This window comes from Musca domestica, unplaced genomic scaffold (genome assembly GCF_030504385.1).
Source record: "Musca domestica strain aabys unplaced genomic scaffold, Musca_domestica.polishedcontigs.V.1.1 3, whole genome shotgun sequence".
Classification (NCBI taxonomy): Eukaryota; Metazoa; Arthropoda; class Insecta; order Diptera; family Muscidae; genus Musca; species Musca domestica.
In genome coordinates this window covers 6,861,312-6,879,095 of record NW_026712299.1, presented here as the reverse complement: position 1 = coordinate 6,879,095, position 17,784 = coordinate 6,861,312, and the positions used below count along the sequence as shown (strand labels likewise).

The 17,784-nt window shown below is 36.3% G+C and overlaps 1 protein-coding gene across 1 annotated transcript; it reads left to right on the top strand.

Annotated features, from left to right (window-relative positions):
* Window positions 1-5,620: 5,620 nt before the first annotated feature.
* LOC101895406 (sex-determining region Y protein-like) lies at window positions 5,621-6,088 on the top strand. The gene has a single exon (XM_005175897.1). It carries the CDS (start codon window positions 5,621-5,623, stop codon window positions 6,086-6,088), a length of 468 nt encoding a protein of 155 aa, XP_005175954.1.
* Window positions 6,089-17,784: the final 11,696 nt, after the last annotated feature.

The following is a 17,784-nucleotide window of genomic DNA, read 5'->3' as shown; positions in this document are numbered from 1 at the left end:
TTCGATTTCAAATTAATTGTGCACCAAGTGGTCAATACAAGTCCGAATTTAGAAGATACAAATGCTTCGGCATATTATGTCCTTTGAACATTAAATTATAGTTATAAACATAGAGTGTATGTTTGAATTCTGTTTGAAACAATTAAAAATTATTATGCGGAGCTCTACTAGATTAGCAAAGTGGTGTAGGGTATCATAAAGTCGGCCCCGCCCGAATTTAAGACTTTATTTACGGTTCTGTTTTTTTTTTTTTTTCAAAGAAGAATTTTTGATTTTGTATGGAATGTATTTTTATGGACTACTGACTTGAGAAATATGGAACCCATAAAGAGTATTTTTTCATGGTCAATGTTCTAAAATAGTTGATTTTCTAATTGCGATCTCCAGTGAATTTTTATAGCTAACACATGCTTCCATTTTTTTTTATTTCATGAACAGTGATCCCTTTCTTGTTATTATTGTGGGTTCTTCGATTATTCTCTGTTTGAAAAATGTCCAACACCCATCCCTTGTTCCATCTCTTGCTGTGAACACAAACATAACTATTCTACCTGCATCTCTATCACCCGCCCGATTGCCCATCGTTTGTTTTACAACAACAACACCACATAAGTGGTTTCTGTTTTGCACTTCAAGATTCCTTAATTCTCGGCAACACATATCCATTTAATAATACTGATTTCATGACGTGCTGTCAATGTCAGCATCCCGGCGTTATTGCGGTGGGTCAGTTTGTTTAGCGTCACAATACAATAATATTTACATATGTTTTGTACATATGTGAGATATACGCCATATTGTTATCAATATTGTGGGCTTGATTGTTCATTCTCAATACAAACATATGTACGGGATTCAATGCAGAAAAAAGGGAATATCTGTCATCAGTTTTGAGTCTTCCATTGTTGAAGATTGTTTGGCTTCGCAATTAAAAGCGGAAGAATTTGTTTATTTTATATTTTTTTTTTTTTGCAATTTAATATAAACAAATGCCATTCTTGGAATTTGAGTGTAAAGTCTGTTTTGTAATTTATAAGGACCAGTCAACATTTAGGAGGCATTTTCGTAGTCATAAAATATGCAATATATGCGATCACGTATGTTTGCATGTATATGCGCTGCGAATGCACTATACGCACTTTCACCCGGGAGAGGAGTTTCCAACGGAACGACAACGAAAAACACTTTTTGATAAAGAACGGGCGACAAAACTTTATGGTATAAAAAGACAATTCTCAGGACAACAAAATGCTCTCCAACAAAAGCAACAACTTCGATATCAACATGAACCACAGCAGCAAAAACATGAAATGCAATGTAGCCAACAAAGTGAATATAAAAAACAACAACAAGATCAACAAATTCCCGGACAATGGCATATTCCAACAACAATAGAATCTACAATCCCCAACGAATCACCTTCTCCCCAATCAAGTAGGGACAGCTCACCTCATCCGCAGCAACAGCAAGTTGGACCAACTGAACAACTACAACATCAGACGCAACAAGCTTATTTAGAACGCTGCCTGAATCAATTAAAATATCTTGAATCCATTTATATGTTATCCCAATAGAATCAAAGGTGGAGATTACGTGTCACAGGATATCAAGGTTATCGATCTGTTTACTTATTTGTCAATTAATGATTTGGGCGCCAATTTTTACTCTCACGGGAAAATTTTGATGATGTAACATATTGTAATGACTTGAACTCACAGAGATACACTATGAAGCAGAACCAAAGGAACTGGGAATGATTTTTTTCTGATTGTATTTGACGTCCTCCCAATGCAAGTAAACTATTGGAAACATAGAAAGTGTATCCCAAAAAAATTTACATTAAGAAACCAAAAACTAAGAATTGAACCCAAATATTTTATATATGTATGTATATACTTTTTTAAATTATAAAAAAATTGTCTTATTTCGATGAAATATGTATTTATGTTCTTTTTCAAATAAATCCAACACCAAAGGATCTTCAATCTCAAAATAAGGAAACAACTACCGACCAAACTGAATTATGGTTTGTTTTTTATACCCTATACCACATAGTGGTAAGGGTATTATGTCTTTGTGCATTTGTTTGTAACATGGAGAAGGAAGCGAGATAGTCCCATAGTTAGTTTTGAGGATCTCCATAGAATCACTGTCTGACTTGATTTATGCATGTCAGTCCGTCTGTCCGGCCGTCTGTCCATGTATTCTTGTTGAAGTTAGAGTTGAAATTTTCCAAAAAATATTTGTTTGGCCCGAGGACGAATCCTATGGAAATTGTTGATAATCGGATCAGATTTAGATATCTCAAACCGATTTTGTGTTTGTTGTGAACCAAATGGCCACTATACGTCCAAATGACCTGTATTTTGGTACATCCCACCGAATTCAGTCTTTGTGAAAATCGGTTCAGATATAGCTCCCTTATATATGTTTTATCCGATTTGGGGTTTAAAGTTCCTCTCAAGCGTAATATGCATTCCACAACAATGATATTTGTTACCGGACATCTGATACTGCTCAGAAGTGTTGAAAATTTTGTCAAGATCGGTTCAGGTTTGGATATAGCTCCCATATATCCTCAGTATATCAATATCAGTCCAAATGACCTGAATTTTGGCATATCCGGAAGAATTCAGTCTAGAAGCAAGAACATAGAATTCTGACAAAATCGGTTTCATCTGATTTGGTGTTTAAGTCTCTCACATTCGTAATATGCATTCAGCAACACTGGTACTTAATGCCAGATATCTTATAGAGCTCGGAAATACCTTTGGCAAATTTTATCGAGATCGTGTAAGATTTGGATATAGATCTCATATATATCCTTAATCAGATTTCAGGTTTATTTTGCACCTAATGGCTAATATCAACCCATTTGGAGTGAATTTCGAGACATATGCTTCCATTTGGTGGAACTCGACTCTAATACATATATTTTTTTTAATAGGATCCTTCTCGAAGTGATATCATGCACTCTATTTTTATACCCTACACCACAAGGTGGTCAGGGTATTATGTCTTTGTGCATTTGTTTGTAACAGGCAAAAGGAAACGAGATAGACCCATAGTTCCTTTTGATGATCTGCATAGAATCACATTCTGAGTCGATTTATGCATGTCCGTCCGTCTGTCTGTCCATCCGACCGTCTGTCCATGTATTTTCGTAAACAAATGTATTTTTGTAAACAGTTCGTATTTATTGCCCTATCCAGATTTATTGCACAGAAATTATGCACAGATTATTTGTTTGGCCCAAGGACGAACCCTATTGAAATTGGAGATAATCGGTAAAAATTTAGATATAGCTATCATATATATCTTCGTCCGTGTGTAATATCAGCCCGAATAGTATGGATTTTTTCACATACAACCAAATTAGACCTGAAAATAAGTATGCCAAATTTAATCGAAATCAGTTCAGATATAGCTATAGCTCCCATATATATTGTTCATCCGATTTGTTATTTTAGTCCTCCGCAGCCGTAATATGCACTCTGTAACAACGATATTCAGGGAAATATATCAAATACAGCTCAGAAATATCTTTGCCAAATTTTATCGAGATCGGTTCAGATTTGGATATAGCTCCCATATATCTTTATCCGATTTCAAATTAATTGTGCACCAAATAGGCAATAAAGTCCGAATAAAAAGATACGAATGCTTCGACATATTTAGTCCTTCGAACTTTAAATTATAATTATACTCATAGCGTTTATGATTGAATTCTCTCATAAAAACTTTTAATAGTTATGTGGAGCTCTACTAAATTAGCAAAGTGGTCTAGGGTATCATAAAGTCGGCCTCGCCCGATTTTAAGACTTTCTATATTGGTTATTATCTATTATTTGGTATCAAAGATTTAAATGCCTCCGTCAAATTTAGTAAAAATCGATACAGAATTGGATATGCCTCCCAAATATCAGTTCCCTCTGAAACCAAATTAAAACTGATCTAAAGTCAAATTTTGATAGGTGGTATGATCTATTTCAAATAAATTCTTTCGTTACGGGAGCTCTACTAAATATGCATAGTGGTGTAGGTTATCATATAGTCGGGCAGGCCTTTCAGGACTTTCGACTTTTACTTATTGGTTATCATTTACTGTAGTACCTATTACGAATTTTAAATACGAAATTTGAAACAATTCCGGTATAAAGTTTCGGTAACATCAATAAAATACCGAATAAAGGGAGGTGCTATTATATGTGGACTAAATGAAGACGAAGTCCAACATAGGCAAATTTCCGTCATAGAAATTTGAAACAATTCCGGTAAACAATGTCTTAATCAACAAAATACCGAATATGAGGATGTATCGTTATATGAGGGCTAGACGTGGATCTGCATACGCAATTTTTTGTCATAGTAAATAAAATCATCAGAATACCGAATCGGTAGGCACCGTTGTATGTGGGCTATACAAAAAACGTGGACCTATGCATACAATGAAACGTGGAAAAATGTGGCGAAAATCATCCCAGTATCGAATATCGGGACCTATACATACAATGTTTCACCACCGGAGCAAGAACTAATTATGAGCGACAAATAGCATTTTTATACAAATCCGTAAAAAATGTGGTAAAACTCATCAAAATACCGAATATCGGGAGGTATCTATATATGGCGGCTATACCAAAACGTGGACCGATACATCTCATTTTAATACCAACCATCCTAGACATAATAAAAATTGTTCTGCCAAATTTTGAAGCTCTACGTCAAATAATGTGGGCTGTATCGTGATTTCAACAAACAGACGGACAGACAGACGGGCGTCGTTAAATCGACTTAGAATTTTATGCTAATCATGAAAATATTACAAACGGAATGACAAACTTAAATTAAAGGTGGAGGGTATAAAAATCAGAAGGGTATAAAAAATTATAAAAATTAAATATTAAAATTCATTTCGATTTAAATTCATTCGATATTGAGTGCAAGAGGTTAAGACCGTGTTTTTGAGATGCAACCGTTCGAGTTTTTGCCTTGTCGAATATTATCAACAAAATACACTGCCTCTAATTTACTTACTTTTCATATTTTGCTGAAAGGACCAAAGAAAATATTCTACCTGAATTTTAATATCTCGCAGCAGGAACAGCACACAAGTGGTTTCCGATGAACACCTAAAGATTTTCCTATTCACTTTTAAACACATAATCTGATAACAACTTGTTCGGCAACGTGTTGACCCCTTCAGCGCTGGTGGTTGTCGGTGGTTGGGATGGGTCAGGTATTTTTTTGTTATTGTCGATTATAATAATATTTACGTGAGACCTCAGCATTGTCAACAGGACGTGTGTCAACAGGATTGCTCTTCTAATTAAGGGTTGTTTTCAGTTACGGACCTGTAGACAGAAAATGCAACTGGCAATATCATTGTTATTTGAGCCTGCAGTCGGTGAAGAGTGTTGGCCGCAACGGAAAGGATAGATATAGTTTTTATTTCTTTTCAAAAATTCTCATTTTTTTTAAAATGTCACTTCCACCTCCGTTTGTTTGTAACTTCTGCTCCAATGTTTTGAGCAACGCCAGCGCTTTTAAGAAACATTTGCAACTGCATAAAATATGCAATAAATGCAATCGGGTGTTTTTGCATTTGACGGCATTAAAAATGCACTACAATTTTTTCCATCCGGGAGAGAAGATTCCAGAGGAGCGAGAACTAAAAACGTTATGCGGAGAACAAAAGCAACTGCAACAGGAGTATGAAAGTCAGCGACAAAATTGGGGTCAATATCATCAGCAACAATATGGAATGCAACATCATCAACATCGGCAGCAACAACAACTCCAACAACATCACATGCACAATGGACATCAGAGAGCATTTCATCATCAACAACAACAACAACAACACCACCATCCAAATCCAGGACAATGGCATATTCCCGCTTCACCTGGGACTACCATACATGAGGAACCAACTACCCCACAACTCAGAAGTAATAGCTCACCTCATACGCAACAGCAGCAAGTTGGACCAACTCAGCAACTACAACATCAAGCGCAACAAGCGTTTTTAGAACGCTGCCTAACTCAATTGAAATATCTTCAATCCATGTATGTGTTACCTCAATAGAGCCAAAGGGTGGAGGCCTAGAGTCACAATGGCATAACGAAGAGGTTAGAGGTTTTAAGAGGCAACTGCTTTAAATACATCTGGGTTTGGATATCCATATGTTCCCATCAATGCTCGAACCCGTGAGGAAAATGTGGTCATAGAAGATCACACAAGAGCTAGACAGCAGATCAAATACATATTTCGCACCAGAACCAAAGAATTTATGAACAATCGAATTACTAATAAATTAATCGAATTATTAATAATAAATTCACGAATAAAGTAAAATGGCATACATAGAAACTAATTATACCCTACACCGGATAGTGGTAAGGGTATTATGTATTTGTGCATTTATTTGCAACATGAAGAACGAAGCGAGATATACCCATAGTTATTTTTGAGGATTTTCATAGAATCAGTTTCTGAGTCGATTTATGCATGACAGTTCGTGTGACCGTCCGTCTGTCCATGTATTTTTGGGAATACAGGTCGCATTTATTATCCGATTAAGATGAAATTTTCCGGACAATTTTTGCTTGCCCAAGGACGACTCCTACTGAAATTGGTGAAAATCGGTTCAAATTTAGATATAGATATATTCAACCGATTTCGGTTTAATTGTGCACCAAATGGCCAATATCAGTCTAAATGACTTCAACTTTGGCACATACAACCGAATTCAGTCCAGAAGTAAGCACATCAAATTTGGAAAAAATCAGATATCACATACAGCCCAGAAATAAGTTATCAGAATTTTGTCTAGATCGGTTCAGATTTGGATATAGCTCCCGTGTATATCTTTATCCGATTACCGATTAAATGGCTAATATCAGCCCACATGAAATGGATTTGTGGTATTCTCGACGGAATTCAGTCTAGAAGTAAGTACATCAAATTTGATAAAAATCGGTTCAGATATAGCTCCCATATATATGTTTCATCCGATTTTGGGGTTTAAGTCCCCCACATGGGTAATATGCACTCTACAACAACGATATGTTATACCGGACATCAGATACAGCTCGAAAATACCTCGGCCAAAATTTATCGACATCGGTTCACATTTCTATATGCCTTTGATATACATCTTCATGCGATTTTAGGGTTATTGTCCACCATATATTACACAGCCTAAATTGTTATATTTGTACACTCTCATGCACATGCCTGGAGGGTATATATCATTTGATACGGCCATGACGTGACTCATCGAAATAATGGTTTTAGACCCTAGGTTTTTTGGACCAAATCAGTTTCAGGAAATTTGGTGGCGTTTTAGCGATGCCGATCTGTCCATTCATCTGTCTGCTGGCTGCTGTGCACGTTAACTCTCGAATAAATCTTTTGTGTCTCGTTCCATAGCTCGTTACCGTGATACTGGTAACATAGCCCAACGTCAAGGAAGTGGACGGAAGAAAACAGCAACAGCAGCAGAAATGGTTCGAAAAGTACAGAAGCGACTTGACCGAAACCCGCGTCGCAGTGACCGTGAGCTGAACATATCGCAATATTCCATTCGGCAAATATTGAAAAATGAACTCGGGGTAAAGCCATTGAAATTCCAACAATTGCAAGAACTTACACCGCAACAAAAAGAAAATAGACTCAAAAGAGCTAAAGAGTTACTTCGCTTGACCGAAAGTGGTAAACTGCCGAATTTGGTTTTCTCCGATGAGAAATCATTCGTTGTCCAGTAGTTTATAAACAAACAAAATGATCGTGTTTACTTGCCAAAGAGGTCAGTTGAAAATGTGCACTTTCGGTTGGCCATCAGAATTCAAGCGCCGGCCATGCTGATGGTGTGGGCCGCCATAACAGCCGTATCAATTGACCGTGGCATCAAAATAAATGCCGCATATTATCGCGAAAATATTCTGGAGGGTGAAGACTTGGGCACGGACATTTTGGCCGCAGACTTTGGACATTCCAGCAGTACTCAGCAGCATCGCACTCAGAACGCGCCACCCAAAAATTTTTACAAAATGAGGTTCCTCGCTTCATTTCCAGCGCACAAAGGCCACCAAAATCTCCGGATAACAATCCGGTGGACTATTGCGTCTGGAGTATTTTGGATAGCAAGGTTGGCACTAAAAAATACCAAAGTGTCGATCACCTCAAGCAAGCGCTTCGCCGGGAATGGGCCAAAATACCGCAGAGCAACATCAGGACAGAGTGTGACGGTTTCATTGACCGTTTTAAGCCCATAACTCCTGCCAAAGGTGTCCAATTCGATCAAATCTAAACTTATTCTAAAATTTTATGCCATTTCCGACATTTTTTGCTTCCATTCAATAAAATTAAAAAAAGTAAAAAAGCTGTAAGTTCAGCCGGGCCGAACTTTGAATGCCCTCCACCATTTGGTACAAATTTGGCAATTGTCAAAAAATTAAAATCCATTAAAAATTCTGCTAAAATCTTAAAAATACCGAATGTAGCCGTATATTAGGGTACGACGATGTGGACCTGCATACGCAACTTTTATCATAAGCCTCCACAAACAATTTTCTGGCATAGGCTGTAGTACGATTTCGAACTTCAGATACAAAATTTGGAATAATTCAGGTAAATAACGTCGCTAAAATCATCAAAATACCGAATATCGGGGGGTACCGTTATATGGGGGCTATACGAAAACGAGGACCTGCACGGACAATTTTATGTCAAAGGCTGCGGTATCCACTACGAACTTCAACTGCAAAATTTGAAACAATTCAGGTAAAGCATGTCGCTAAAATAATCAAAATACCGAATATTGGGGGGGTACCGTTATATGGAGGCTATACGAAGATGTGGACCTACATAGCTCATTTTCAATACCAAAAGTCCTGCAGACATAATGCAAAATTGAGTAAATTTTTATCAACATACTTCCTTTCGTTCGGAAGCTAGAGTGATTTCCACAGACGGACAGACGGACGGACATTGATAAATCGACATAGAATTTTATACTGATCAAGAATATATATACTTTGTGGGGTTTAAAATGTGTATTTCGAGGTGTTACAAACGGAATGACAAACATAATATACCATCAATACTATGGTGGAGGGTATAATAAAAATTATGGCGTTTGACTTTGTTGCAGTTTTTTATACCCTCCATAAATATACGTCGTAGACCCCATAATGTATATATATATTCATAATCACCATAAAATTCTAAGTCGATTTAACGATGTCCGTCTGTCTGTCTGTCCGTTTGTCTGTCTGTCTGTTGAAATCACGATACAGCTCACATTATTTGACGTAGAGCGCCAAAATTTAGCAAAGCAAATTGTATTGTGTCTAGGATGGTTGGTATTGAAAATGAGATATATCGGTCCACGTTTTGGTATATTCCCCATATAACGGTACATCCCGATATTCGGTATTTTGATGAATTATCCCTCTTTTTTCACGGATTTGTCTGAATAATGGTATTTGTAGGTCATAACGTGTACCAGTTCGTGTGGCAAAACATTTTATGTATAGGTCCACGCTTTGGTATAGCCCCCATATAAAGGTACCTCCCGATATTCGGTTTTTTGATTATTTTTGACACATTTTTTCAAGCATTTCTCTGAAAATTGGTAGTTGTAGATCATAATGGGTCCCAGTTCGTGTGGCGAGTCGATTTAGCAATGTCTGTCTTTCTGTCTGTCCGTCTGTCTGTTGTAATCACGCTATTTTTCGAACGAATTGAGATACAAGGCTAAAATTTTGCACACATGTTTAATTTTTCAGTAGGCAGGTTGAGTTCGGACTATGTAGGTCCATGTTTTCATATAGCCCCCATATAACGGTTCCTCCCGATACTCGGTATTTTAATGATTTTAGCGACATTATTCACCGGAATTGTTTCAAATTTGGTATTTGAAGTTCGAATTGGACACTACATCCTAAGACAGAAAATTGTATGTGCAGGTCCACGTTTTCGTAGAGCCCCCATATAACAGTACATCCCGATACTCGGTATTGTAATGATTTTATGTACATTTTTCACCGGAATTGTTTCAAATTTGGTATTTAAAGTTCGAAATGGATACTACAGTCTAAGACAGAAAATTGTCTGTGCAGGTCCACCTTTCGTATAGCCCATATGACGGTACCTCTCGTTATTCGGTATTTTGATGATTTTAGGGAATTTATTCACCGGAATTGTTTCAAATTTGATATTTGAAGTTCGTTATGGATACTTCAGCCTACGACAGAAAAATTGTTTGTGCAGGTCCACGTCTTCGTATAGCCCCCATATAACGGTAACTCCCGATATTCGGTATTTTGATGATTTTAGCGACAGTATTCACCGGAATTGTTTCAAATTTGGTATTTAAAGTTCGAAATGGATACTACAGTCTAAGACAGAAAATTGTCTGTGCAGGTCCATGTCTTCGTATATAGCGATATTTTTAAGATTTTAACAGAATTTTTAACGGATTTCATTGTTTTTGAGAATTGCCAAATTCGTTCCAAATGGTGGATGGTATTCAAAGTTAGGCCTGGCCGAACTTACAGCTTTTTTACTTGTTTTTATCTCACCCTGTACTCGTTCATTTCGTTTGTCCAATACGAATTATCCAATTTTTAGTACTTTTTGTACCTTTACAGTACGAATTCCAAAACACCCAGCCTTGTGAAATGTCTACACGCCAAGTCTGACCCTCGTGGACAATTTCAAGATTCTAGCTTCAGCCGTTTCGTCTGGAAGTTTATTCTAGATTACTCATTCATTTCATTATTTTTTATTTTTTTTTTTTTTTTGTTCTAAAAACATGAAAAAATAAATTTAAAACGCTTTAATTTACGCAAATTATCGCATAATGTTAATTGCAAATCCAAAAAAAAAACCAAAAAAACTCTTGGTAATTGTTGTCCGCAACATTTATATGCTGCGAACATTGAGTTCATGACTTGATTCTAGGCTCCAACCAACCAAACCAATTCAAACAATGGCAACTTAACGCAGTTAATAAATGAGGTTAAATTGAAAAGTTGTAATTTTGTTTTCAATTCAAAACTATTTTCAGACATAAACATTTATGGTCAACCGAAACCATATCTATTGGACCAAAAGAAAAAAATATATATATTGTTGTCCATATAAACGTTCTTAAAAAAAATAAATAAATAAACAAACAAAAGTTAATTTGTAGAGAAACACAAAAAAATCTACTCCTATCGATGAGAATATTTTCCAGCTAATTTAATGCCATATTCATATCAGTACGATCAGTGGGCATAAAGGTTGTATTCGTCAATAAATTTATTCAAAATCTATTTTTAGTTTTTATTTGTGGTGAAACCAGAATTGTGGTTTTTTTGTTGCGATTACCTATTTGCTATGGCAGTGTGTTTCAAATCGTCTCCATATGGCGGGGAATCACACAATTCACTTTCTTTCGATATGCTCGAAACCAAGGAGACTGTTGAGGGCACTTTAACCTGTGTTTTTTTTTCTTGCGATGAGTGGCATATGCCAAACAATTAAATAATAAAAAAAACATAAAAGTGAAGTTAAACCAAAGGCGAATTTTTATTTACTCTACACTTGTGCTATAACACTCAGTTGTGGTATCATTACCCGAAAAAATGTTGCCTAGCATGGATGTCCATTCTGTTAACCCATATTTTCTTATCAGAAAAAAATTTCCAATTAAAACAAAACACAAATAGGGGACATACACCGAGGGTGAGCTACAAAAACTGCAGCAAAGTCAAACGCCATAATTTTTACTTTTTTTTTAAATTTTATTGAACGAAAGCAAAAAAAAAAAAATCGGAAATAGCATCAATTTTCGAATTGGTCACATTTGGCAAGAATTATGACCTTCAAGCGGCCAATGAAACCATTGTGCCCAAATGTTGCACTGCGTTATTTTGGCCCATTCCCGGCAAAGTGCTTGCTTGAGGTGATCGACACTTTGGTATTATTTAGTGCCAACCTTGCTTTCCAAAATACTCCAGACACAATAGGCCAACGGATTGGTATCCGGAGATTTTGGTGGCCATTGTGCGCTGGAAATGAAGCGAGGAATCACATTTTGTAACCATTCTTGTGTGGTGTGTGCAGAATGCAATGCTGAGTCTTGTTGGAATGTCCAAGGTGTGCCCCCAAAATGTTTGCGTGCGCAAGGCTTTAATACACCCTCCAGAATATTTTCGCGATAATATTCGACATTTATTTTGATGTCACGGCCAAAAAATACGAGCGGAGAGTGACCATCGGCTGTAATGGCAGCCCACACCATCACCATGGCATTTCCGACGCTTGAGTTCTGGTGGTCAATCGAAGGTACACATTTTCATCTGACCTCTTTGGCAAGTAAACACGATAATTTTGTTTGTTTACAAACTGCTGGACAACGAATGTTTTCTCATAGGAGAAAAACAAATTCGGCAGTTCCCCACTTTCGACCAAGCGAAGCAACTCTTTAGCTCTTTCGAGTCTATTTTCTTTCTGATCTGGTGTAAGTTCTTGCATTTTTTGGAATAAAAATGGCTTCACCCCGAACTCATTTTCTAATATTTGCGAATGGAATATTGTCACTGTGACGCCGGTTTCGATCCAATTCTCAAAAACAATAAAATCCGTTAAAACTTCTGTTAAAATTTAAAAAATACCGAATGTTGCTATTATATTAGGGTCTATACGAGGACATGAACCTGCGTAGGTAACACTTGTCATAAGCCATTACAATATTGAAATGCGAAACGTAAAAAAATCGGTTATAATGTCGATAAAATCAAAATACCGAATATCGGGTGGTACCGTTATATGGGGGGCTATACGAAGACGTGGACCTGCACAGACAATTTTATGTCTTAGGGTGTAGTATCCATTAAGAACTTCAAATACTAAATTTGAAATAGTTCCGGTGAATAATGTTGCTAAAATCATCAAAATACCGAATATCGGAAAAGGCCGTTATATGGGGCCTAAACGAAGACATGGACCTGTACAGACAATTTTCTGTCTTAGGGTGTAGTATCCATTTCGAACTTCAAATACCAAATTTGAAACAATTCCGGTGAATAATGTAGCTAAAATCATCAAAATACCGAATATCGGGAGAAGCCGTTATATGGGGCCTAAACGAAGACATGGACCTGCAGAGACAATTTTTGGCTTAGGCTGTAGTATCAATTGCGAATTTCAAATGCCAAAATTTAAAAAGTTCCAGAAATTAATGTCGCTAAAATCATACAAATACCGGGAGAAATATCGGGAGAAGCCGTTGTATGGGGGCTATATGAAGACGTGGATAGGCCCAGACAATTTTCTGTCATAGACTGTAGTATCCAATACGAACTTCAAATGCCAAATTTGAAACAATTCCGGTGAATAATGTCGCTAACATCATCAAAATACCGAACAAAAGGGAGGTGCCGTTATATGGGGGCAATACCAAAACCTGGACCTACATGGACCCCATTTTTAATACCAAAAGTCCTGCGGACATAATATACATTTAATTAAAATTTTATCAACCTACTTCATTTCGTTCGGAAGCTAGAGTGATTTCCACAGACGAACGGACACCACTAAATCGCCTTAGAATTTTTGTGCTGATCAAGACTATATATACTTTGTGGTTTCTAAAATGTATACTTCGAGGTGTTACAAACGGAATGACAAACTTAATATACCCTCCATACTATGGTGAAGGGTATAATAAAAGTGGTGTTAAACCAAAGGCGAATTAGTATTTACTCTACACTTGTGCCATAAATACCTCGTTGTAGTATTATCACCTGAGAAAATAATGTTGGCAAACATGGAAGTCCATTCTGTTAACCCATATTTTCTTATCGGAAAAACATATTTCCAAGCAAAAGTAAACACAAATAGAGAGACATGCATACACTATAGCACATTCTACCTAAATTTCCTTATCTTCCCAAGATACGTGTAATGCGCAACGGTAATGTCTATACAAAGTGTTTAATTTATGACCGGCAATTGTGTCTCCTAATTCTTATATGTAAAGCAAATTTAAAAGTATCAGTCGGTTTTGTCGACAGATGTATACCCTCGGCCAATGTTCGATTTTTATACCCTACACCACATAGTGGTAGGGGTATTATGTCTTTGTGCATTTGTTTGTAACATGGAGAAGGCAGCGATTTAGACCCATAGTAATTTTTGAGGATCTCCATAGAATCACTTTCTGAGTTGATTTATGCATGTCAGTCCGTCTGTCCATTTATTCTTGTGAACAAAATGCAGGTCGCATTTACTATCCGATTGAGATGAAATTTTCCAAACAACATTTGTTTGGCCCAAGGACGAACCCTATTGAAATTGGAGATAATCGGTAAAAATTTAGATATAGCTCCCATATATATCTTCGTCCGATTTGCCTTTTATTGTGACCAAACGTGTAATATCAGCCCGAATAGTATGGAATTTTGCACATACAACCAAATTAGGCCTAAAAATGCCAAATTTGATCGAAATCGGTTCAGATATAGCAATAGCTCCCATATATATTGTTCATCCGATTTGTTATTTTTGTCCTCCGCAGTCGTAATATGCACTCTGTAACAACAATATTTGGGGACATATATTAAATGCAGCTCAGAAATACCTTTGCTAAATTTTATCGAGATCGGTTCAGATTTGGATATAGCTCCCATATATAACTTCGTCCGATTTACCTTTTATTGTGCACCAAACGTGTACTATTTGCCCAAATGGGATGGAATTTGGCACATGCGACCGAATTGAGTCTAGAAGCTAGTATGTCAAATTTAGTGAAGATCGGTTCAGATAGAGCTATAGCTCCCATATATATTATTCATCCGATTTGTTATATTTGTTACCCACAGCCGTAATATGCACTCCGTAACAGCGATATTCAGGGAAATATATCAAATACAGCTCAGAAATATTTTTGCCAAATTTTATCGAGATCGGTTCAGATTTGGATATAGCTCTCACATATATCTTTATTTGATTTTAAATTATTTTGCACCAAATGGCCAATACAAGTCCGAATTTAAAAGATACAAATGCTTCGGCATATTTAGTCCTTTGAACTTTAAATTATAATCATAGCGTGTATAATTAAATTCTCCCATCAAATCTTTTAAGTGTTATGTGGAGCTCTACTAAATTCGCAAAGTGGTGTAGGGTATCATAAAGTCGGCCCGCCCGACTTTAGGACTTTCTTTAGTGGTTTTTAATATATTTTGACTTCTGTTATAATTATTCAAATTTTTGACCCTCTTTGGAGTAGGTTCCGTAGGAATGGTCCAATATTGTCCAATCGGACCTAAATATATATGATATAAATATTGCTACATGCCAAGTTTGGACTATATTGGTTATTTCCTTCACATTATAGATATGTGATAATTTTTAAGAAAACTTTAAAATGTGCGTGAGGTACCAGAAGTATTTCATTTTCATACTCCATCTAATACAGATAAAAATATTGGTATGGGCAAAATTACAAGAAAATCGACCATTAAAACCCAATTTTATGCGAAATCATAAATTTCTATAAATTCCATATTCATCTCAGGTTTCTGTTAGAGAGAAATACTTAGTTATACTCGCAGGAAGTTGTAAAGAATCGCAAAATTGCTTCGCCAGTTATGACAGATAAAAGTATTGAAAATTGTGGCCCTTTGAGGGTGATGTACCAGAAGGGTTTCGAAGATTTATGTCACCTTCAGAAAACATCTTGTGTTAGCAAAACTTTTAGTACGTGTGAAATTTGAAGAGAGTTGGATACATATTTTGCTTTTTTTTTGAGGATAGGGCTGGAATCCTAAAATTTGCATTTGAGGTCTATGTTGGTATCTGAAACTGAGTTATGGAGGTGTTTTCGGAAATGTGTACCATAATTGTTCGAAAAGCACTAAGTTGTAACGAATTGGGTATTGACTAAAGGATTAGAGCTGGAATCCCAAAATTCAATATTGAGGTCTCTGTTTGTATCTGAGATTGACATATTAAGGTTGTTTTGGAAATATTTACCATAATTGTTCGAAACCCACAAAACTGTACTATATTTACTTTGACTGAAGGAATATAGCAGATATCCTCAAGTTTGCATTTGAGACCCCTTTTGGTATATGGAATTGAGATGTGGCGATGGTCTAGAAACCAATGTGTATATTTTGTGCCAAAGGTATGAGCGTATGAGTCTTTACAAATATATACATATATGAACTGATAAAAATAATCTGAAATACTCCCTTTCTTTAAGCGGAAACTAAAATAATTTTCCCCAAATGTGCCGATGAATCAAAGGTAAATTCCTTACTCTCTCCACACTGGTATCTCCAGCCATGACTGCGTTCCTGGAAAAATGAAACTATAATTTATGAGGTAACAAAAGTTAATAAACTCGACAGGGATCAGCTGTCGTATATGAAATTTAAGAATGACTTCATACCATAAAATTTATTTACTTATTTTTTTTTTAAACTTCTTGAGAAGATAAGGATTGTTTAACCCATGTGGCACCACTCAGCAGACGTTTGTAAATTTTTATACCCTCCACCATTCTATTATATTACATTATTATACCCTCCAACATAGTTTGGAGGGTATATCAAGTTTGTCATTACGTTTGTAACTCCTCGAAATATTTATAATAGACCCTACAAAGTATATATATTCTGGATCAGCGTAAAATTCTCAGACGATCTAGCGAGGCCCGTCGTCTGTCCGTCTATCCGTCTCTCCGACTGTGTAAATCACTCTAGCTTCCAAACGAATTGAAGTAGATTTATAAAATTTTACTCAAATGTATGTTATATATGCAGGACTTTTGGTATTGAAAATGGGCCATGTAGGTCCACGTCTTCGTGTAGCCCCCACATAAGGGTACCTCCCAATATTCGGTATTTTGATGATTTTAGCGACATTATTCACCGGAATTATTTCATATTTGGTGTTTGAAGTTCGTAATGAATGCTACAGCCTAAGATAGAAAATTATCTGTGCCGGTTCACGTCTTCGTATAGCCCCCATATAACGGTACCTCCCTATATTCGGTATTTTGATGATTTTTGCGACATTACTCTCCAGAATTGTTTCAAATTTGGTATTTGAAATTCGTAATGGATAGTACAGCCTAAGACAGAAAATTGTTTGTGCAGGTCCACGTCTTCGTATAGCCCCCATTTAAGGGTACCTCCCGATATTCGGTATTTTGATGATTTTAAGGACATTATTTACCGGAATCGTTTGAAATTTCGTACTGGAAGATCCTTATGGGTATTACAGCCTTACACAGAAAATTGTCTGTGCAGGTCCATGTCTTCGTAGGGCCCCCATATAACGGTACCTCCCGATATTCGGTATTTTGATGATTTGAGCGACATTATTCTTTTACTTTAAGTTCGTAATGGGTACTACAGCTTATGACAAAAAATTTGGTATGCAGGTCCACGTCTTCGTATAGTCCCCATATAACGGTTTTCGGATTTTTTTCGAAAAATTTCAAGTTCCTTCCAAATGGTAGAGGGTATTAAAAGTTCGTCCCGGCCGAACTTAGCTATTTTTTTACTTGATATTTTTAATTTTTGGTTTGCTAGTAATAATGTTATTCCACTACCATTAAAACTCCATTGGCTTTTGTTCAGTAATACATTATTACGCTTAACCCCTCTCCAGCTCCTAATGGGTTAAAGCACACTTTGTTTTCCTTTTGTATTTTGTTTATCATTAATTCCTCAATAAGTTTTTGTTTTTAATAAATTATACGATACAACTTC

Excerpts from the sequence above, each read along its gene's own strand:
- LOC101895406 (XM_005175897.1), top strand. The coding sequence starts at position 5,621 with ATGCACTACAATTTTTTCCATCCGGGAGAGAAGATTCCAGAGGAGCGA.